Source organism: Acipenser ruthenus, chromosome 2 (genome assembly GCF_902713425.1).
Source record: "Acipenser ruthenus chromosome 2, fAciRut3.2 maternal haplotype, whole genome shotgun sequence".
In the NCBI taxonomy this organism is placed as follows: Eukaryota; Metazoa; Chordata; class Actinopteri; order Acipenseriformes; family Acipenseridae; genus Acipenser; species Acipenser ruthenus.
In genome coordinates, this window is record NC_081190.1 from 115,301,275 (window position 1) to 115,325,684 (window position 24,410).

The following is a 24,410-nucleotide window of genomic DNA, read 5'->3' on the forward strand; positions in this document are numbered from 1 at the left end:
CAAGGGTACAACAGCAGTGTCCCCCACTGGGGACTGAACCCACAACCCTCCGGTCAGGAGTCCAGAGCCCTAACCACTACTCCACACTGCTGCCCGTACCGCTTTCTGTACATATTTTGCCACCTTCTCCTTACAGTTTGTTTTAGTTTACAGAAACACCCATGTCTAGGTTTAGTTTTACATTTCTGAAATTAGTAGAAGAGTTGAATAAAATAAGTAACCTCCCAAGAACATGCTCTGAAGAGAAACTCTCAGGCTGCATTAACACAGGGACCTCTAGTGGTAACAAAACAAGCTGGGCTAATTCTTTGTGTCTGTGGGTGTACAAATCATCAAAAAGTGCAAATTAACTTAGATCTTCATTTAAATGAAGTGGATTTCAGTATTACTTTGCAGTTGTGTGTTTGTTTATTTATTTATTGACTTGTCACAGGTGCTGCTGAAAATGCAACATTAAAACACACAAACTTAGCCTCCAAAGAACTGTACTCTTGTAAGAGAAATCCCCTTCACATAATGTACTGAAATCATGTGTCATTTTATGTTTTCCAAAGAGTAAGATTGTGTTTTTCACCTCAGATCCTAAGGCAGAAACAAGACTCTATATAACTGTGAATGGGTTTGAATTCCACGTGTACAACCAAACCGAGCTTTATGCACACTTACAAGAAATGTTTGGGTTGGAACCGACCATCATTCCACCTAAAAAGGATGATGACAAGGCAAAAGATGAAAGAGAAAAGACACTTGAGGGGTAGGTACGGTGTCATTCCTTAAAGAAATAAGCTGATAAAGAATACACCTTAACAATAAGAAATACAGTTGTGCAAGTGTTGATATGTTCAAAATGGTATTTGGCACTCGAATTAGAACTATACAGCGCAAAGAGGTTTTTGCAAACTGCTTTTTGTACACAAACAATATTGTCTGGTTATCAAAAGCTGTTTGGTTCTTTTTTGGCTTTTCAGAACTATAGTGAACATCAAATGGTGCAAAGTCAGTGCTCTTGTGGTTGCTCTCTGAGAGCCTGAATTTGCTGTTTTTATTTTATTGGTTTACAGTGTTCACATTAAAACGGAAACACAAGACCCGTCTTCGTCATGGAGAGCCCTCATCCCTGTTATCAAAGTGAACATCAGCACTGTGAGTTATTGTTTTTTCCCTTGCACTGACCAACATTCAGTTTGGTGTCCAAATTAGATAAGGACAAGGAACATTATATTAAAAACCGTTACAACAACAGCAACAACAACAACATCGTTATTAGCTTTCTCATTTGATCTGCATTATTTGTTGTTGGATTTACAAGAAGGATTTAAAATTGAAGACACATACTGATATTTCTTAATAAAGTCGCCTAGCTTAATTATTGCAATTGGTTTTCATAATGGTTTTTTTCTGCTTGCTGTAGGCTATTTTCTAAACAAACTGAATTTAGCTCTGTATAAACCAGGGCTTATCCCAGAAGGACCATGTCCTGCGAGATGGTTTAGTACAGGTATACATGCACCTGATAAAGGACCTTTTTAAAGGATAACATAACATACCAGTAAATTACCATGGAAGCACAATACTCTGCTCAATTTGTATTGCTGCACAGAAGACCTGCAGTCTACCACACTCTAGACTATGGTGACCATTACATTGGCATCAAGGGTGCTGTATCTGCAGCTGCTGTTGTGTTTGTTTATCAGTTATCAATGGAAACTCATCAGTATTGCAAATTTGCATCCAGGACCACATTTTTGTTTCTCTGTGGTGATTTCTTTCTGAAGTAATTAACAGATTTGGACTCTTGTATTAACTTTGCATGTGATTTTGTCACATTAGTTCCTGCAGACTGCTTGTGTTTATATAAAAAAAAAAACCATAATCTGCATACATAGTAAATGTTCTGGTTATATTTCACAAATAGGTGCGGTGACTGGTAAATGTGAGTAATATTAACAAGTTTGACAGTAACCGTAATGATATTATTTAGAGCTTGTCCCTATTGTTTGGTGATAAACAGGAGTAATATCATTTATTGTGTTCTTTTATTACTTCTAGGGTCGCCTGGCCTTTGGAAATCATTATCTGCCCCAGACGCTCTGTGTTAATTTTGATGATGCCTACCTGACATATGCCACCAAGCCTCCTTCCAGTCACCTTGACCAGTTTATGCACATCTTGAAGGGCACGTTAGAAAATGTTCGCGTTATGGTTGTTCCTAGTCCCAGATATGTTGGGCTTCAAAATGATGAGTAAGAATTCTCTGTGCTATGTAACTGTGAAACCTTATTACCCATTAAAATATCTACATCCCTAATTTATTCACATTGATTTAAGTAAACATTTCTCAGTACAGCATAACAGATTAAGTATCTCCAGATACATTGAAAAGATTTTAATGAAAAATCTGTCCTGCTTGCAGTGGTACATTTACTACCAATGTAGAATGACATTTCTTCTTAATTTTATCCCTGAGAATGTGTTTTTGCGATGGTGACAGTCAACACCAAATTTTGCTTGATTTTCTTTCAAACCTGCTGTATCTCGTAAGAAATAATGGCACTTTTTTCATAGCCCCACTGTCTAATTATGACCAACATAAATGTGTGGCACCGGGGTATTCTGACAAGAGCAAAACTGGTAATATCTTTAGGGATTCTCAAAATTATTATTATTATTATTATTATTATTATTATTATTATTATTATTATTATTATTGTTATTTATTTCTTAGCAGACGCCCTTATCCAGGGCGACTTACAATCGTAAGCAAATACATTTCAAGTATCACAGTACAAGTAATAATACAATTACACGATCACTGTATTTTGTTGAGATGCTAACTGACCCCTGCCTGTAACCATGGATTATTTCTTTGAACGTGTTTTCTTAGGCCTCCAAGGCTGATGGGGGAAGGCTTTGTGGTAATGCAGTCTAATGATGTTGACATCTACTATTACATGGATGAGCCAGGTATAAAGCATTGCATTACCTAAAGTATATTGTTGTGCCTTTTCATGTATTCAACAATGTCATTGAAATTGCATGTTTGTTTTATAGGGCTTGTTCCAGAAGACATGGAAAACGGGGAGACAGAAGCTTCTAATGAAGACACTAAACTTCAGGATTTGCCTCCTTGCTGGGGGCTGGACATAGTTTGTGGCAAAGGAACAGATTTCAACTATGGGCCCTGGGCTGACAGGCAGAGGTACTAAACCACCTCCTTTTAAAACCCCTTTGTTACTTAATGCTTTAGGTACATGTATTTATTTATTTACTTTATTTACTTATTTATTTATTTATTTATTTATTTATTTATTTTTTTTAAAATGTGCAACACAATTCTCTTATAGAAATATAGATGATTGAAAGTGGGTGCATTCTTTTCAGTGGAGTTCTATACAATTTTACATATGGGACGTGGACATGGAACAAAAATCTATGTGTGGGGAATCAAACCGTGGCGTAGTGGCTGGCGGTCAAAGAAATAGCAAACCCAGACACGGAACGCCTTGGCACACTTTATACACAAATCAACAAAGTGTCACACACACATGCACACCCACACACCTGCTCTGTCACACAAACACAGTTTAGCTTCATTGTGAGCACAAGGTACAGTACAATGTCCTCTGCATACAGAATGTTAATCAAGTTTATTTTTTGGTTCGAGCTGTCTAGGTGTTTCTTGTGGGACACTGTATCTGGAGGTATCGCATCATAAGCTGAGACTTGAGAGACTAGTTCAATTTTTAGTTTTATTTTTTAACCACGTCAATTTGAAGGCTTTTTCATTTTTGTGATTCTCTGTCTTTAGCGACATCTCCCTCGTGCCTTTTCCTTTTAAACCTGCTAATAGAGGTTTTCTACAATATAGCAGAAAAAGGAGGTTTAGTTCTATTGCATGTTGGATAAAACACTGTTTTCATAGGATTGGGCTAGGGTTCAATCACATGCATTGGTTTCAATGTGAACTGGAGGTCAGAATTTAACAGTTAGTGGTCCAGCTTTACATTTACCTCAGCATATCAGCCACGTTTTTGGAGGGCTGTCTTATTTCGTATTACTGATTTTTGTTTTGTTTTGTGGTTTTGTTTGTTAATCTAATCTCATTCTTTTTCTATAGTTCATTTTAACATATTCATATTTTTATAATTGATTTTGAAAGTATTTTATTTGGCAAACTTTGAGTGGTACAATTAACATACAAACAATATTTTATAATATAATAAATACTGATTTAAAGATAAGGGTACATAAGAACATAAGAAAGTTTACAAACGAGAGGAGGCCATTCAGCCCATCTTGCTCGTTTGGTTGTTTGTAGCTTATTGATCCCAGAATCTCATCAAGCAGCTTCTTGAAAGATCCCAGGATGTCAGCTTCAACAACATTACTGGGGAGTTGGTTCCAGACCCTCACAATTCTCTGTGTAAAAAAGTGCCTCCTATTTTCTGTTCTGAATGCCCCTTTATCTAATCTCCATTTGTGACCCCTGGTCCTTGGTTTTTTTTTCAGGTCAAAGAAGTCCCCTAGGTCGACACTGTCTATACCTTTTACCTTTTGAATGTCTGAGTCAGATCGCTGCGTAGTCTTCTTTGTTCAAGACTGAATAGATTCAATTCTTTTAGCCTGTCTGCATACGACATGCCTTTTAAACCCGGGATAATTCTGGTCGCTCTTCTTTGCACTCTTTCTAGAGCAGCAATATCCTTTTCGTAACGAGGTACCCAGAACTGAACACAATATTCTAGATGAGGTCTTACTAATGCATTGTAAAAGGATAGGGTGTGATGTTATGTAAATAAATGTTTATGTTCCTTCTGGATTGGCTCAAATGTTTTTATAAGCTACCTTTTCTTTGGTTGTCTATAAGATGCTAGTCAGATGTCCAATGCAAATACATGGGAGCCTTTTCACAGACTCAAAAAAGTGACCAGCAGTCGTAAAATCTTCCAAAATGTCACTGCTTGAATGCTCAAGCCAATTGATTTACACTGTTGAAAAAGTAGCCTTATAAAAGGCTGTTTTCCTGTGTTGCAGGGATTGCTTATGGAAATTCTTCTTCCCAGCTGACTTCCAGCCCATGAAAGTCACAGAGATTGCAAAACCAGGAAAACCCAGACAGATCCTAGCTTTTGAGCTGCGCATGAACATTATTGCAGACGCCACAATCGATCTGCTCTTCACCAAAAACCGGGTACTGTGTTGGTTTGTTTTATTTATTCATTTATTTACTCTTTGTTTGTACGTCATTAGCCAAGGACAGATGGCAGATTGTTAAGAAGCCAATATGTTCGTGAAAATGCCTCCACCTGGTGATTCTGAGCGGAGCGAGGATTAATAAGGAAAATGCTGTGCCAAGAAAAAGCCATCAATCTTTGTTTTTATTTTGTGAATTTAGCGCTCATGAAAATAAAGTCACAGTGGCAGGTACCACAAGAGCATTATTTCCCCAATACCCCCACTATACAGTGAATTATGAAAAAGCTGATTTTCTTTTTGTGTTTTCTTTTTCTGGGTCTAATGCAAACTGGCTAAATAGAGCCCACCAAACTCTTTATACAGGGATGGAATAAAGTAGCTTGCCCTGGTTTATCTAGCTGACGTGGAATGCTTTTTTTGCTGCTAGTACAGAGAAAGCCATGGGGAACACTGATGCAGGGCGTGCAAGCATCTGTAAAGTTGTATTTTTGAGACCTTGGATCATTCATTAAGCATGTATGCACATTGTTAACACACTTTTTTTTTTATTTGCATCATTGTGTTCACTGCAGCTTGTTCTGTGGCACTACCAACAGTCAGGGCTTTTAAGTCTTGAAAAAGCCACAGCAGTGGATCTACCCCAATAACTCGATGCCAGCCCCGTGTTATACAGCAATAGATTTAACGGACAAGAGTACAGACCAAATATTGCGTGCAATAGGAGCAAAAATAATGACATGAGGGACACTATGGGTATTTAAGCACCCCTGTGAGGTGTTTCATAACTGTATTTTGTGATTCAATTTGTCAGTATTGTCCTTGTGTCATATCTCAGACCCCATTGGATTAATTAATTATTTTTATGCTTTCAGGAGACCAATGCTGTACATGTAAATGTTGGGGCTGGGTCATATTTAGAAGTTAATATCCCTATGACTGTGGGAGAAACTGGTAAGACATCATACTATTTACAATGTAATGGAAGTTGTTCACATTACTCCTAATATGTGTAGGGCAGGTCCCCCGTGGTTCACCTAGTAAAGGCACCACATGTGAGGGGAGCTTTACGATTAGGAGCTGGAGCTGGCTTACCTTACAGGTGCAGTGTGTGTGTTGTGACTTGAGAGATGACGTTTTCAAACTGCCATTATACAACCCGTAACCCTTTTTATGGAGTTAATTGTGTGATTTTATAGAACTGCGTGTGTGAATTTGTCTTTCTTGACAAAGCCTGGTCAACACTGTGTGTCTATTATTGCTTAAGAGATATAACCTGGTACAGTTTTAGAAAGAGAACTGGGAAACAGAGTGGTTCTGGCTGCTTCATCTGTGCAAATATAATATCTCTTCAACAATAAGACCCCCTACACACACTATATTAACTTAAGGTGATGCTCATGCTTCTTTTTTTTTAATTAAATGTATTAACATTAAAATTGTGCTGTAGTGTTCTATGCACTGGATGACACCTTTCCACAGGATAAAATGGAAGTTTGACAAATCTGTAAATTGTAATTTATTACAAAAAAAAAAAATCATATAACCGTGAAAAGAGTTATCTTAAGAGGAAAAGCCTTTTTTTTTTTTTTTTTCTTGTTTTGAGGATTGTTTGTTTGCTGCTTGTATTCTCAACACATAATCCAGCAGTGTAGATTCACTTTACCTTTTGGCTGCCATTAAGTTTACAGCTCATGGCTCTTCTCTTTTTCTCAAGGCTACTCGCCCACAATTAAAGGTCAGCTTTTGCATGTGGATACAACCAGCAGTATGCAGTATCGGACTCTTTTGGAGGCAGAAATGCTAGCTGTAAGTATGTAGGAAATGGGGAAGTCTTTTTTTTTTCCAATCCAGATCTTTACAAATCCTTTACTTTAAGTAAATGTGCTGCCCTGTTTGTTTTAAGCGTCAGTGCACTTTCATTTCCTATACAGACACTGTTTGAAATACAGAGTGGATGTTTGCAGGTGACCTTAACTTTTACCTCCCGATTTTAAGGGTAATAACTGTAATATATATTTGAGTCTCCCTGTATTTTTGTAACTTTTAAATATGTCAAGAAAGGAGGGTCCCATTTGTTTGTGAGCCACAGAACCCTGTGTGGAGATCACTTGTGTACAGCTATGGCCAAAGGTTTTGCAACACCCTATAGAATTATCTAATTTTTCATAAAGTCGAATGAAACCAGCTACATATTGAACTACATATACTTAATGAAAAACTCACAAATTAAAAAATGTGACATTTCAAAATCTAACGTAATATTGCTGGACTACTATTGTGGCTTCTGGTAGACTTTTAGAAGATCATTTTGTAGTTTCTTTGATTACATGATGTTAAATAAAAGATCAAAATGATGTTCATAATTTTTTTTTCTCAATCCTATTGACTTTTTTTTTTTTTAAACAGCAGCCATATCTGTTATAGTCACAAATACATCTTTATGAAAACTATCTATACATCTATAATAATTGTGCTGAAGAATAGGCTTGATTTTCAGACCCGCCTCATAAAACTGACCATTTAAAAAAAAAAAAAAAAGAGAAAAGTCTGTGTTTGTGCATGTGTGGTATATTCTGAAGAAACATTCACAATGTGTCACATGGGGGTGGGGGGCAGGGGGGAGTGTTTCTTTATTTCCCACAAATAAATAATGTACCAGTGAGAGTTAATGAAATGGAAAATGAAATCCTCTTCAGGGCAGAAACAGCATGTGCAGGTGGCACTTCAGAGACAAGGTTCGATGCCTTTCCATTCATAGTTACTGTTCATTGTCCCTTGAAAACTGAACTGTACATAACACTTGTTGCAACAAATTCAAAACCATCCCATTCTTTATAATGCACTGTACACGACGCTATGTTAATCACACTTCATTTTAAATATGATCTTGAGAACCACTTATCCAGCTTTCATTAAACTGTACTGTAAATGTAGTTCTTGACTTAGTACTGACACCTCATTGTCTATGTTGAGAGTGTCCATTTCCTTTCATAGGCTTTTCTTTTCAATCTGTGGCTGTCAAAATTAGTTTTCTACTTTCTCCTGAAACGGATAACTTATTTGGTTTTGATTTTAAAAGAGATTATATTCAAACAGAAATCTCCATGTATTAGTATTATTATTATTGTTATTATATATTTTTTAATTATGTTCCTTAAAATAAAAAGCAAGTCATGGATGTCATTGTCACTCAGATTAAGTGACACACAAGCATTGTGGGAAACTTCTGACCTACAGGAATACCTAGCCAATCCTCTGTTTTCAATATTCTCATGTTAGGAGTAGAACAGATGATCCGATATGGAAAAACATGTATAAGGCTACGAGACTTTGGTACAAACTTGGATCTTATTATGTTTTGAAGTAAATCTATGAAATCAAAATGCAGTTTTGTCTTAATCAATACAAATAGACCTGTCCTGTGATTTGCCTTTATCAAAGTAGAAGTAAATTTGATTATAAAGATAGTTAAGTTTAATCTTGTTTGGTTTCCATTAAATGGGGGTAGGTCGTGCTTTTTTGCAACACACAGTGCAAAAGCTGTGACAGTGTGATGGGTAATGCCAAGGGCTGTATTTTTTCACTGTAAACCATTGCTTATTTCACATTCTTAATATTGGTATTTCAAGATATTTCACGATTTAAACATAAATATTTATTAAAGCACACAAAAATTGTGTTGTGACATTCAAAATATATCATTTTCCCTAATTATTATACAACAAATATTCCTAAATATTTACATGCTCACCTGAAAACAGTAAATGATAAATTGTAGAATATTTAGTTTCTTATGTCCACCTTTTTAAAGACATTCTATTTTCAATATCAGTGAATTATCAAACAAAACAAAAACATAAATACCTATAAAAATAACAACAGACACTTAAAATGTCCACTGCTTGTTCTGGACAGAGTGATCTTTAGAAGATGTGTATCTGATTTTTGTAGCAGCTGGTGTCTTTTTCATTGCAAATCGTGCAGCTGTATGCAGTGTGTGTTCAGTCATTTACTGGAAGCAAACTAAAGCAGTGCACCTATAAGGCAAACGTTTGCGGTATTTATTTTTAAGTGATAAAAAATATGTATATTTATATTACAGTCAGCGCTGCTTTATCGGCACGCCTCAGGAGAAGAAAAAATATCCTGACTAAGCGGCTGTCCCAATCAAACGAGAGGCAGTTGAGACGACCTTATTCTTAATTAAAAGAAAAAGAGTGAAATAACATCACATTATGATTAAATGTTAAATACATCATTTAAAATACGAGACCATGTTTTTTTTTTTTATCCCTAAACAAAATTAATTGCACCTGCAATGTTGACACGCCAACTTTCTTTGCAATATCAGCCTGAGAACCCACAGGTGGCTCCTTCTCAAAGTTCAACGTGGTTTATGCAAGTCACAGCGTAATCACATACTCCCTGCACTGTGCTAGGTGGCTTGTCTTGCTCTGAAAAGCGATCTCCGTTCATCATTTGAAAATACTGTATCCCAATTAAACAAAGTGACATCCCAATTAAACAACATAAATAGCATTGGAAAGAACTGTCACCCGGAGTTGTATCCCATTTAAGCAGCAATCCCGATTTCTCAGGATCCGGATTAGGCGGCGCTGACTGTATTCTGTCAGAAATAGGAATTTTCACAGGGAACTACATATTACACGGCAATGGGTAAATTTCACGGAAATCATGAAAAATGTGACAACTGTGAAGTACTACAGCCTTAGTAATGACCACTGATACCAGAATTCATGATTATGGTTAAATTTTTTATTACAAAGTACAACATGTTTTTAAAAACTGAATACATGTGGCTTGCTTAGAAAGAATTAAAAATACAGGATGCTCGTGCTCTTTCTGGAACTTGTCAACAAAGGTTTTAACTAAAACTTAAAGGACAGATTGTATATTCTGCAAAAAAAACACATATGGCAAAACTTAAACCACAAGTGTCTAATGAACACCAGATGCTGCAATATTGTCGAGTTGATAGATGGCAACTGCACTTGAACCACTGAGAGGGATATTAAAGCCCAAGGAAGCCAGACAACCCTTCTGTTTAGCACAGCGGGTTGGTGGTTTTAATGAATAGTCTAAGTGCTTGGTCATACTCTATTATCTGCGTCATTGGACCCATGTATGAGGCCTGCGCTAACCAGTGCAGTTTTCATTTTCCATTTGCAGTTTCATGTCAATGCCAGCTATCCAAGGATCTGGAACATGCCACAGGCATGGCAGTGTGAAATTGAAGTCTACAAGGCAACTTACCATTTCATCTATGCTCAGAAAAACTTTTTCACAGGTAATTTGCCAAAACACTTTGATCTCAAAATGAGCTTTTTCAGATCCCTTCTTGGTGTATGTTTTTTAAACTGATATTTACAGAAAATGAATCTACTATTTTAGTTCTGTATGACCACATACTGTAGGATCAGTAATAAATAACCATCTTGGAATAGTTTGTTTTAATATGTAACATGGGTTTAAGTTCCTTCCTGGGCTTCTAGCTACCATCCATGCTTATCTGATGAATTAGGTAACATCTTTTCATTGCATTTTATGACTGTTTGAAAAACTATGTATCATATATTCTCTCTTTATTATTGGTATAGCAGTCTGAATTTGACTGAAACATTTTGCTGAATGTTGTTTTCATGGTCAAAACCCTTTTTTGGCCTCAATCACTATCTGGCAAGTACGATGCATAAATTACTCCAGACCATCCCCTAACATTATTTTCTGGGGATCCTGCCAGAAATGGTCCACACTCTGTTTTACATTCCTCTCCTCCCTACTTGATCCCAGAGGAGATCAGCAGAAGACAAGACAGGTACTATGGTGACATTAAATTAAGCTGCTGAATTAAGTGTTTTTCAATCAATCCATCAATCTTTGACTATCTTTGTATAGTCAAGTACAGGGACAGGTGCAAAAGAGTGCCATGGGGCTAATTGTTTTGGTGACCGTAGCAGTAATTTGAGTTCTGTTTGTTAGAACACCAAAAATTTCAGTTATGTTTGAGATGGCAACAAAATAATGCATTCATAAGGATTTCCATAAATTCTCAGAACTTTCTTCAGTGGAAACCTACCTGTTTGTTAACCTGTTGTTAATGTTTAGTCTCGGTCAAAAAAAAAAAAAAAGGACGGCCTTAACCAGTAAACTGAAACGCAATAAAGAAGTGCATTGTATGTGTATCCAAATCACTTTCCAATGGCTTGTGGCAGTGTGTGATGTATAGCTTTATTTCCCTAAGAAATCATTGCTGCCATTTTGTGGACACATTTCTAGGTCGTGGCCTATGAAAACTGCTTTAAAAGGGAATTCAGTCTTTTCTACTGCCTGCTTCTTATAATGTAAACAGTGATTTTTGAAGAGGTTAGAAAAGTACATGGTCTCATCCTTTACATGCTATAGTTTTCCTTAATTTAGTAAACCTACGGAGAACATTAGTGGATTTGTTGGGCTTTATTCTTAAGATGGGTTAACAATGCCACATCTTTAATTAGAAAGCCACAGATGGGTTACGTTTCTGTATACAGAGCCACAAAAGGCTGTTCATGTGCCAACCAAATCAAGTGCCCAATACCGACCTTCAAATCCTATTAGAAGTCAGTGGGTGTACTGAGTAACCTCCCTTTCAAACTAATTGGGACTTGTACTGTTTTCTGGGGATGTCTGATTTGATACAGTACAAAATAATATTTGTCCCAGATACTATATTTCTAACTCCAGCAGTGCTAATAATAAAAATGTTTCCAAAGTGCACAGTGAAGCTCATTGAATTTTATACACCCAAGTGAAAGGTCAAAGGCATTTTAAGAGAGGAATCCACTTCAACACACATACATGCGTGTACACTGCAGCGTGTATATGCATCTATATGTACCTTTTTAAATGTATCCTTTTTGTTGTTGAAGATTTGATACAGGACTGGGCGAGTGACAGTGCACCAGATATCTACTCCTTTGTCCCATATTCCTGGAAGTTCAAAGTCATGTTTCACCAGTTTGAGATGATCTGGGCAGCAAATCAGCACAACTGGATAGATTGCTCCACAAAACAGCAAGAAAATGGTAAGCAACTACTGTAAAACATTGACTAGTGTGATGTCATTTTTGACCTTTTTGTTACAATTTTATATATGATTTAGTTTACGATCAGCTATGAAATGCAAATCACTGCATAGAGTTGCAGTATTTCTTTTGGCAGAACAGTCTTTTAAAGGCTATCAAATTACTTGTAATACAGTACTCCTAAACATTTTATTGTATGTAGAGACATACATTTATTTATCTCTCATGACACAATGAAACTTAAGTAAAAAATCTAAGTCTTAGTTTGACATAAATAACACAGGTGGCAGGAGGAACACAATTGAACTGAGCTGGAAGGGATTTACATGGACAGTGTTTAAGATGAGGGTGTAAGACACTATTTCAAGAACTTGTGGAATTGCATTGTGTAAAATAATGTGTTTGTGTCTTCTGAAAATAATCAACATTTTTATGTCTAACATTTCATAAATTGTCACATTTCCAGACACTTGAGTTGAATACAAATATATTTTCTTGGGAAGTCCTAGTGCACGTTTTCCCCTACTTTAGTACTTTTTATATCTTCAAGTAGACATGGCTTTGTGGAACTGCATCTACCCATATTGGCAAGTGTCCCTGTCCTTGCTATGTCAGTGATCCCCATTGACATTTTGGGACTTAGCTTGTTGAATGAATTGTACTTCAAATCTAACACCGCTTTAATCTTGTTGACTGTTCTGTTGGAAGAATACACTATGCATTGGGGGACTGGATAGAAATATGTACTGCTGAAGAGCATTTCTCTTGACCTGGTACTCCAGGAAAGTAAGAGACTGAGAGCCCAGGGGGTTCATTTCAGATCTACTTCTATTAATGCACAAAATAAAACTATCATTTTCCCTGCATGTTTTTAATTTAATAACTAAGATAACAGCATCTTGTACTGTGGGTTTCAAATGAAAAGTGATGAAATTATACCTTTTTAATTTTGAATGAGAAAAAAAGTTGCATTAAAAGAATGTAATCACCAGAGATTGTTCTTCTGTAAGGGCTTAACCAAAATGCCTGTACTCTAGAATTATATTAACGAGAACTGAAGCAATTAAAGCTGCAGGTGGGAATATAAAGAGGTCAAGGACTTGCCTAAGGGGTCACTTTCATTTGAACTGCTTTTAAAAGTAGTTTAACTAGCTCAGTGGTTTGCAGAGTGCTTTTCCTTCAAACTTGTTAATACATCTTGATGGAAGTGTGCTGTGCTGTGATTGATGTATCAAATGTACTTTATATCAAATAACATCACAGTTCCTTAAGTCTAGAAGTTATAAAAAAAAAAGAGTTGATTTTATTACACAAGCATTCTGTGTTAAAAGAATATTATGGGCTCAAACATGTGCGCGTATTGTGTGCACATATAATAAAACAAGGAATCTCACACAACCTTATCTAAATTAAATGCTTTTTGTAGTGTTGTATACGTTGGTTTAAAATCTCACACAACCTTATCTCAATTAAATGCTTTTTGTAGTGTTGTAGATGTTGGTTTAAAATCACAGACATCCTTGTCTTTTAATTAAATGCTTTTGTAGTGTTGTAGACGTTGGTTTAAAATCACACACAACCTGGTCTTTTAATTAAATGCTTTTGTAGTGTTGTATATGTTGGTTTTTGCTGCCATATAGTGCATTTTAGTATTTGAAAAAAAGGTTTTGTTATAATTTCGGCAATTCTGTATTCTATATAAAATCCAAAGGCAAGGGGTGCTAAATTTCCCAAGAGTTTCAACTTTAAACATCTCAAATCCCCTTAAAGTTCCAGATGCCACTTTATCTGTAATTTAATCAGTAATCACTTACTTTTATTTGACAGCACACATCAGAGTCTTTTTATTAGAAATTCTGATCCTGCCACATACCCAGTTCATTCATTCACAGTTCTGTTAGCAAAATAATCATTGAAAATGACAAAGCTACTGCTTCGCTTCTCTTTAATGGACAATTATTTCTTGCTTGTTTGCAGTTTATCTGGCTGCCTGTGGGGAAACGCTCAATATTGACTTCACTCTGTCTTTTAATGAGTTTGTTCCAGTTACATGCAATACCACGTTTTCTTTAAGGGTAAGGGCAGTGCTTTTTAACAGTACGTTTGTGTACACGGTACCTGTGATTGACTGACTCAGATGTTTCCACATTTTATTACATATTTCAAGGGGTGAAGTAGATGGCAATATACGATAGGCATCTTAATTGATCATTATACAGAAGTCTTTGTTATATGCCAGTGTAACATTCCTTTTTGTCCCCAAAGGGAGCGTAATAAACCTGTATAGGGTAACATTTTATATGCTGTAACTGATGTATATTCATCTTCATAAAAAAGTTTCTATTGTTGAATACAAATTCATGTTGGTGCTTTATTATAAAAATCATTTATGGAGCTGTTTAAGAGTAGTTTTAAGAACAATTCAAACCCCAGGTACATATGTACAGTATTTTTCTATGGGATTGTTCTCTTCTTGACAGGCTGAGGATACAGATCTCCAGTTATCGCTGCCAGATTGCCATCCCAGTAGATACTCCTTTCTTACTTTGGTGAAGAATTATCAGCCTAACAAAATCCCTCCAGAGGGCTGCATTACAACAGAGTCTCAAGCTGGTCCTAAACAAGGAAAGCCAAGGTGGAGGAATATTACCCATTCAGAGTAAGTCATGCACGCTATTAATGTATTCACGCCTTAGAAATATACAGCTGTGGCCAAAGGGTTTGCATCATCACCATAAAATTGACGAATGAAACCTGCTGAATACATTTACGTTAACATATTGAATCACATACCGCTTTGTAGTTTTCCATTTACTTAATGAGAAACTGACAGAAATTGAAAAATGTGACATTTCAAAATCTAACATGAAATACTCTACTACTATTATGGCTTCCGGTAGACCTTTTCCAATATCATTTTGTAGTTTCTTTGATAACATGATGTTAAATAAAATATATAAATTGTTTTCATTTATTTATTTATTTTAATTGTGTCAATCCTAAAATTCTAGGTGATCCCAAATTTTTGACAATAGCTGAATATAACCTTATGCCTTATATATCTTATGTATACCTTATGCCTTAGCTAACTAATATTTGATTTGCTAAATAATATATATTAATAATGTATATGTTAATAACCTTTCTCAGAACTGTGTTTATATGCAAAGTGCTTATCTGGCATTTCAAGGCTGTACCAGTGAAAATAAACAATGTATTCCATTTCCAGTTTTAATTTCAGTATCATCTTTTTCACTGCTACAAAAAACATGTGCTACATATATTAGAAATTCAAAAACACAGGATCCAGTTATAAATGCTGTTTCGAATACTTGCAATAACCTCAGTTTTTATATAGATGACTACATTACATTTCCCATTAAAAATGGAAGTAGCTTATGAAGCTATGCAGCTGAACTGATTTACAAAAATCGAATCTAGTGTAGGTGATTCTGATCCATTTCATTACAACCCCTGGGTTTGGATATAACAATGTTAAAAATAACGATGGCATTGTGTGCTGCAAGCTGCCATGCAGTTCAAAGAGAGTAGAAGTATCAGGTTTTGTCCACACAATTTCAGACTAAAGGACTGATGACTGTGTGCAAGTGTTTCCTCCTGTTGAAATAGCTACATAGACCTTGGTTGTACAGCAACACCCTTCGCTATGTAGGTCTCACGTTTTGGAGATCAAGGAAGCATAACAATGTGATAATAAATGCTGTGATTCTTTGAAAGTACCGTACTGTAAGTTTTTTCTCCTGGCCTTTGCCACACATATTAACAATGTTCTTGTGTACTGATTGTGCAAAACAGTTAACTAAATTTAAAAAGCTAATTGTTTTTTCATGTATTTAATTATGTTTAGAGCTGGCTGGGTTGATTGCTGGACTGTACCAAGCCTGATGCTCACGATTGACTACACTTGGCATCCAATCTATCCTCAAAAGGCAGATGAACAATTGAAGCAATCCTGTAAGGATACCAGTTTGATTACCAGTTTGTTTTTTTTATTATTATTATTATTATTATTATTATTATTATTATTATTACTATTATTATTATTATTATTATTACTATTATTATTATTATTATTAATTTTTTAGCAGATGCCCTTATCCAGGGCGACTTATAATTGTTACAAGATATCACATTATTTTTTACATACAATTGCATTATTTTTTACACATTATTTTGACATACAATTACCCATTTATACACTGGGGTTTTTACTGGAGCAATCTAGGTAAAGTACCTTGCTCAAGGGTACAGCAGCAGTGTCCCCAACCTGGGATTGAACCCACGACCCTCCGGTCAAGAGTCCAGAGCCCTAACCACTACTCCACACTGCTGCCCATAATGCATGTCCATGAGGTTCCACAGAGTTTATCCTCAGTATGCTCTGCCCTCAGCATCTCCCTGGTGAATGGCTTATAATGGAGCTGCTTGTACAGTGTGTATGTCATACTTTAACCATTAGAACCGCTTATCAAGTTCTGATAGAACGTTATTCAGCCCAAGAGAAAGACCTTGATGTTATAATAGACTCATCACTGTCAGCAACCACACACAGTGGTATATAGCCAAAAATGTAGAGTACAAATCCAAGGAGGTTATGAAGAGGTTATATAATGCACAGGTGAGACCGCAGTTAGAGTACTGTGTTCAATTCCGGTCACCACAGAACCAAAGAGACATTGTGGCCAAGGAGAGAATCCAGTGGAGAGCAACCAGACTAATCACAGGGCTTCAAGAAATGAGCTACGAAGACAGGCTGAAAGAATGTAACTATATGTAACAATACTTTCAGCGCAGTACAGAAACCAAGACCAGAGGACACAGTTGGTAATTAAGTGGATAGACTTAGGACAGAGGGAAGGAGACGCTTCAGACAGTGGAGTGTGGTGAGGATATGGAATGGGTTACCTAGCCATGTTGCTGAAGGAGTCTCTTTTTCACACGGAGAGTGGTGAGGATATGGAATGGGTTACCTAGCCATGTTGCTGAAGGAAACACTTAACACAGAGAGTGGTGAGAGTATTATTGCTTTGTAGCCAAACTGATGCTGATGCTGTGGTCATGGTATTGTTCAACCTAGGCAGGAAGCACACAAAGTAAAAGGTATCCTAATGGAATGTATTGTTTGGTCACATTAGCTATGGAACGATGTTTTACTGGAATAGAATATCAGAATATCATTGAGACAAACTGAGCCTGCTTCTTATATGCAAAGATACTGCCACTGCTTCTACAAGCCTTAGTGGGGCTCCTGGGATGTCATGTATTGGAAGTGGCAATAAAAAAAAATATTGTCTGCTTGATGTAATCCGATCATTGTGGCAATGTTAAACTGACATTTAGTAGGGAAGACTTTTACAATGATTCCGCATATCTGAAGGGGAGCTTTCAATGTGGTTGTAAACATGATGCTGCTGCTGCCGATCGTTCATGAATGCGTTTGTCATGCTGTCTCTATTTTCAGTGTTATGGAAACTCCTCAGGCAAAATTGATCAGTTCCCTTACAGTTTTGTGACCTGTGACCTACATTGGTTGCCATGTCACTTTTTGGTTTCCAGAGATTATCAGCCAACTGCTTTGATAGCTTCAAAATTTGTGGTCACTTGGTTCATTATCTTGATGGCTGTTGTACATACTTTACAAAAATACAGGCGTTCATAACGAAGTTGCAGTGTCCCTGACACTTTCAATGGTTCAGAAAACATTTTCGATATAGACTTCACACTTAAATAAAGACCTAAAAATGTCTCGACATCAGCCCTAATATGACTGCCATATTGTGGACATTTTCTTTTGTTTTCATGTTATTGTCTTCAAATCTGACATACGGAAGGATTTCTCGTTTTGATTGTCGGTATCATCAGATTAAAACAGACAGTTTGATGGCCCTCTTTTCTTTTTAGTATTCTGCATTGACATGCACTTTATGCTCTGTCCACGAGAGTAATATCTGTTTCATTTGATGTGGTTTTTGTTTTAGTGTCAGAAATGGAGGAAACCATGCTTTCAGTACTCCGACCATCACAGAAACCAGAAGACAGAACCCCCTCCTCTCCTAACCAGTTCAACAGGTTTCCTCTTGATCCATCAGAACTGCCACCGGACAGACTTCACGTGGAGCTGGAACTTTCTCCTGACTCACAAATGACACTTTATGGACCGATGTTGAAAGCACTTTTTTCTATAAAGGTAAGAGTGATTGTTCGTCTGAAGAATTGTGGTTGGTTTTGTATACAGTATGTATGTACAGTAGTTCAGTACATTACCCAGGACGATGGTCACAGATGTCTGTATGTATATTCCATTTCAGTAAGCCATCACTTGTCCACTGAGTAGTTAATGTGATCCCCATTTAAACTCGCACACAGATTACAGTGGATTACAAATGGTATATAGCTGCTCTTCAGCCTTTGATATACTGTACACAGTCATGGTACACTTCTATACAGCCTGCTTTCCTTGGATAGTTTTAGTAAAAATTGGGAGATGCATGCCTAATTCTACCAACAAAAACAAAAAAGAAAAATGAAATCTAACACTGGTAACAAAAGTAAAGGTATTGGTATTATTATTATAAGTATTAGTAGTAGTATTATTAGTAGTAGTCGTAGTAGTAGCAATTTCTTATTTATTTATACATTTTCTTTTTGAATCACCATTGAGACTCATTATTATTCAGCCTTTGCCCATTTAACAGTCACATGAGATTGCATGCATGCCTAGAGGAGTTTGTTAATAAAAGCGTTAAAGCAAGTCCTATTCATGTTGGGTGACTAAGTGACATGTGGTCCCTGGGTTCTTCTGTTTTGACAGCTACCTGCAAAAGAAACATTTAAGTTTTTCTACTTCCCTATTTTTTTGTGTCCATTTTATTTGCTAAATCAGGAGAATTACTTTGGGGAAGATGACATGTATACAGATTTCGAGGAAGCAGTCTCAAGCCCCGTGCTGTCCCTTTCCACCTCCTCAAGCTCTGGGTGGACAGCAGTGGGGGTTGAGGACTGTGAGAAGAAGGAAAATGAAAACGGAACAAAGCAAATCCACCCACTCACCCTTCGCCCCTGGGAGATCACTGTACTCATTAATTTATACAAGGTGCACGGTCGGCTCCCAGTGGTAAGTGAAATGGAACAGGAATCAGATTGTCAGACAGGAACTGGTTCACACTGGATGATTAGCTTATATTCAGCAGCCGCAAAATATATGTGTGTCTTGCAGGATGTCAAGTATTACTGTATGGAGCGTTTTGTTGACGCTATCGTAGGGGTGGGACGCTACGCCAGTGTCCCGGTGCGATACACAAGCCACGGTGCGATACACAAGCCACGGTGCGATTCGTATCACGATACTTATGAAAAACTAATCTCTGCTTGACGGACTTGAAAATATTTCAGATCTATACACAGATTCAGTTGAAAAGCAATGATCTGTATTTACCACGAAGTAGTGTAGCACTTGTTTGAGTTTAAAGACAAAGCAGTATGTCAGCTAGAGTTTCTGGGATATCAGATTTAAATTAATTAACCAAATCTCCTTACCACATTTCTGAGAGAGGAAAAAAATACTAAACAATGTGTTTGATAAATGTTAAAGTACAAAGTTTGTTCATGTGTTTCTTTAGAAAAATCTAAATATCAAGACTTTCAGCATTACATTTTTAAATGTACATCAGTGTTTTTGATTGCATCATTCTTAACTTTAACTCATTATTATTATTATTATTATTATTATTATTATTATTATTATTATTATTATTATTATTGTTATTATTATACCATACATTGTATCACTAAGTATTTGTATTTTTCAAGTTAAGGTTGTGTATATAATTTTATTTTGTATACTATTCTGTACTGTGCTGTTTTTAAATGTGGTTAGAAATAATTTAAATTTAGATTTAAATTAATGATACAATTAGTATTAAATAAGTAATTTTCATCAGGGTTAACACATTTCTTTTAAAGAAAGTAACATATTCAACCAAATCAAAGTTTAAGGACCATTCAACCAAATAAAATCATTTTTAGGGCGCACTGAAAGGTGAACAAATGTAAAATAAACCTCTTAAGAAATGTAAAAATGCGATATGTTTTGTCATCTATAATAAATAGCTTTACAGGAAACGCACGTTCTTTCCACAAAAAAAATAGTCGAGTCAGATGCACTTCAGAATTCTTATAGCCTATCCTCCCTCACAAATGACAGACTTTATATATAAAAAAGAATCATATACACCGGATTATAATAAGGAAACATTTAAAGGAGAGCAATACATTCAAATTGGTAAAATGAAAAAGAAAAAATATATAGCTATCTATTTATATGAAATAAGATGCTCTCTCACAAAGGAGACAAATACATATATAGCATTTGAATACAAAAACTAGTAACTTTAGTAAAATGACAGTCATAGCAGCGAGTTTCTACAGACACGGCTCGCTTCCTGATTCCTCTCTGTCCACAATAAACAAGACGGGCTGTCTCCGCCTCCTCTACACTCCCATTGGCCAGAATCACAGTTGTCTCAACTCCTATTGGCCAGGCAGTGTTTCAACCGCCTGTTCCGAAGCCTTTAGTACAGTGTCAGTATTCCCTGCTTGCTAGCAATTGAATACAGAAAAAACATCCTTTCCTCTACTCCCATTTAAATTCCAGAAGCGTCTGGCTGGCTCATTGCATAATGGGATATGTCTAGGATCAAGTGGAGTTTACGTTCAGACAGCCAAGACCTTTTCTTTAATGATTTACATCTTTCAAGCTTGTATCGTGATACACGAAGGTGTAGCGTATCGTGTTTTAAAGTATCGCGATGAATCGTCTCACCCCTGCGCTTTCAGTAATAGTTGGAAACTATTACTAGCAGTTATCTGTGTCTGTCTTATGATCTGTCAGTATTGGTTGAATCATGTTTTTAATCTGACAGTTTTCTGTCTAGATGTTAGATGTTTTTTTTTTAGAAAATTTTGCTATGCCCATTCAATTGCTGATTTAAACAGCCAATAATTGTATTGTAAATCACTAAAATGTATGGAATCCACCCATGTTTAGAAGAATTCTGTTAGTTTAGCCACTTCAGACATGAGCACTAAGGCCTGACAATGGCCTTCCCAGGTGGAGTACACCAAGACGAGTTTGTCTAATAATGTATTTGTCTGCTGAGTTCTGCATGTATTGTAGAATTTTGTTAATGGCTAAAGTTGAAATTGTGTGATGTTTTGCAGCACTGCAGCAGTGATGGCCCTGAATGCCCTGCAGCTTACTTGGAGAGACTGTGCTTTGAAATGAAAAAAGGTTACAAAGAAACGATGCTGCAGCTTGTGCTATCCCCAGTACACATTTTTATGAGCGACAGCTATCAGGTAGGCTGATAACAGTGGAAGACAACAGATGGTCTTATGTGGTAGGACTATCTCTCATGACAAAGATTCAAATTGAAATTTAAACAGACAAACATGGTTACCATGCTACCAGACACCTACAGTTTGTCTCACTGGAGGCTTTTTCTGTTTGGCTTACTGGAAGCTGTCATCTTACTGAATGAGCTGCTGGACTGCTCTTCATCACTCTCACCTTCTTAGGAAGTTTAAAACTACAGTGATGTTGAGCTAAAGTTTTTATTTTATTTTTTTTATTTGGTTACAAACATCCCCCCCCCCCCCCCCCCCCCAGGTTTCATTTAGAAAACAAAAATCACATATTTTCATTTTACTGTAATGCAACTTTCAGAAAACCCTGCTGTTTCATCCATCCATGAAGCCATAAGAATTGAAATACGCTTACTTAGAAAGACTATACTAATACAAACGCATAACTCCCACTACCATACATACATTTTTATTGTGATCACACCCAAAATGACTGGCACAAGCTCTACAAGAAAAACGTGATGTCTGCCTTTAGCTCTAGCACAGTTTATCTCATCAGTGACTCATCCAAGGCATTCTTGTATTGCTGACTAATGGTGTCAAATAGTCAATATTAACATATTTAGATAAATATGAGGTATCCTGTCTTGAGGAAATACAGCCTTCATAAATCATTTGCACATCAATGTTGCACCCCCAGTGCCACCCCACCTATAGAACTGTAAGTTGACATCAGAATAAAGTTTGAATAAATCATCTCCTAGCTGTCTGGGCCTACTCATTAATAAAACATAAGAGCTATGCAAATTCTTCCAAACATGAAGTTTAAGTGATACCATGTTACTTTGAGCCTTTGCTGTATTTTCAGTGTTTTGTCCAATTTTATTAGGTACTGTTAGACAATAAAACAGATGTTCTGCAATGTAACTGAACCATGTGAAATGTCACAATTGCTATAGATTAGGTCTAGAACTGTTAGATTGTAGTTGTCTTGTTAGTTGGTAGAACATTTAATAGCAGGAGAGCTACAAGTTAAGAGCGCTGAAGATTAAAACTGTAACCAGAAAATTAAGGACCACTACGTCTTGGTTTAAAGAAGAATGCTGCAAGCTCATTTAAACAGAATCTTTCTATCTATCTATCTATCTATCTATCTATCTATCTATCTATCTATCTCTGTTGGTGCTGTCTGTCGCGGTGTCTGTCGGGAGTGCTTGTGGCGTGTGTGCGAAGCTCAGAGTGAGTGGGTGGTTCTCCCCTGTTTTTCCTTCTTTTTATTAATTATATATATATTTTTCTTTTATTTCTTATGTTATAGTGTTATTAATTGGATTTAGAGTTGGGTTTTATAAACTGACGGCCATTATGGGAGGGAGGGTTTCAAGCGCCAATTTTGAAAATTTGACACCGAGAAATGGTATAAAGATTGTAGTGGAAGTGGTAGTCCCTGTTGAGAAATGTGTAGTTGAACTTGGAAAAATACTTGAGTGTGAAAATATTGTCAGCTTCACGGATGAATAAATCTGTTGTGGTGTTCCTGAGTAGTGAGAAATTAGTTCAGGAAATTTGTTCAGCAAGGCTTAGTAATTGACAGATTTTTAGTTTCTGTCCTGCCTCTCACGGTCCCCGATAGGAAAATAATAATTTCTAATATTCCTCCTTTTTTAAAACATGAGCTCATAGTGAGAGAGCTGAGTCGGCACGGACAGATAATGTCAAGTATTAGAATGATTCCTCTGGGCTGTAAATCCCCCGATTTAAAACATGTAGTTTCGTTCAGAAGACAGTTATATATGCATCTTAATGACCCGAACTGAGAGTTAAATACAGCTTTTAGGTTTCGTGTGGACGGAAGTGAATGCGTAGTCTTTACTTCATCTGAACTCATGCAATGTTTTAAATGTGGGCGCCGGGGGCATATAGTGAAGAACTGCAAGCAGACTGCAGGAGATAATGAAAGCGAGGGGGAAGGAATCCCTGAGGCGAGTGAGAGTGCAGCAGAGCTAGAGAGCCAGGTAGCTGGTCCCTCAACTAGCAGCGCGGCAGACAAATTAGGGGTGAGAGAGACTGAAGATTTTCAATCGGGGTTGGTTGAGTCTAATGTTGCGGTAGATAAGGAAAGTGAGGTACAGGGACCGTCTGAAATAGAGCGGCGAGAGAAGCAGCTAATGTGAACAGAGCTGGAGAGACGCCTGCAGGGGGGCTGTTAGGAGTCATAGCCACTGTCTCAGCGTTAGAGAAAGAGATGGAAGCGGGTGATGAGAAATAATTGACATTTTCTCGGTTTAAAATGCCCAAGGGGAAAAGAAAGGCAGGAACCAGCAACACTAATACAGACAGCAAAGCGCAGCTTCGTTTCTGAAGCTGGGGTCCCAGGTACTGATGAATCCGAGAGCGAGTTGTCTGTGAGAACTGACTGCGTTGAGATACAGAGCATAGCGGGCAGTGCTGTTGTTGATTTTAGTGAAGATGAAGATAATGTTACTGACTCTTCAGCCAGCTCTGATTTGTCGGTTAGTCAGCAAGCGAGGGGGGGGGGGGGGAGGGGGAGGAGGGGGGGGGGGGGTACAGTGCTGAAAGCATTCAAGCGTTTCTACATGTAGTTAAAGGGAAAAGAGGGATTGGAGTGATTGACCATTTTCCTGATTTTTTTAAATTGTTCATGCTCAGCAAGTGAGACGTAATGCAGTAGCACTGGGTATGGAAAAACAAGAAATAAATCAATTTAAAACTGTAATAAACAAAGTG

The 24,410-nt window shown here is 36.8% G+C and overlaps 1 protein-coding gene across 8 annotated transcripts in view; it reads left to right on the plus strand.

Annotated features, from left to right (window-relative positions):
* The window catches only part of LOC117409428 (bridge-like lipid transfer protein family member 1), a 127,418-nt gene that overhangs the window by 23,322 nt on the left and 79,686 nt on the right, over positions 1-24,410 (plus strand). For all 8 annotated transcript variants that reach the window (XM_059006497.1, XM_059006501.1, XM_059006502.1 and 5 more), the window contains exons 6-21: positions 580-754; positions 1,062-1,143; positions 2,050-2,243; positions 2,885-2,964; positions 3,052-3,199; positions 5,035-5,191; positions 6,069-6,147; positions 6,911-7,002; positions 10,387-10,504; positions 12,123-12,278; positions 14,256-14,353; positions 14,759-14,937; positions 16,147-16,253; positions 18,278-18,486; positions 19,183-19,413; positions 21,519-21,656. In XM_059006497.1, the coding sequence (XP_058862480.1) occupies positions 580-754; positions 1,062-1,143; positions 2,050-2,243; positions 2,885-2,964; positions 3,052-3,199; positions 5,035-5,191; positions 6,069-6,147; positions 6,911-7,002; positions 10,387-10,504; positions 12,123-12,278; positions 14,256-14,353; positions 14,759-14,937; positions 16,147-16,253; positions 18,278-18,486; positions 19,183-19,413; positions 21,519-21,656 (2,243 nt within the window). The remainder of the gene's footprint in view (positions 1-579; positions 755-1,061; positions 1,144-2,049; positions 2,244-2,884; positions 2,965-3,051; positions 3,200-5,034; positions 5,192-6,068; positions 6,148-6,910; positions 7,003-10,386; positions 10,505-12,122; positions 12,279-14,255; positions 14,354-14,758; positions 14,938-16,146; positions 16,254-18,277; positions 18,487-19,182; positions 19,414-21,518; positions 21,657-24,410) is intronic.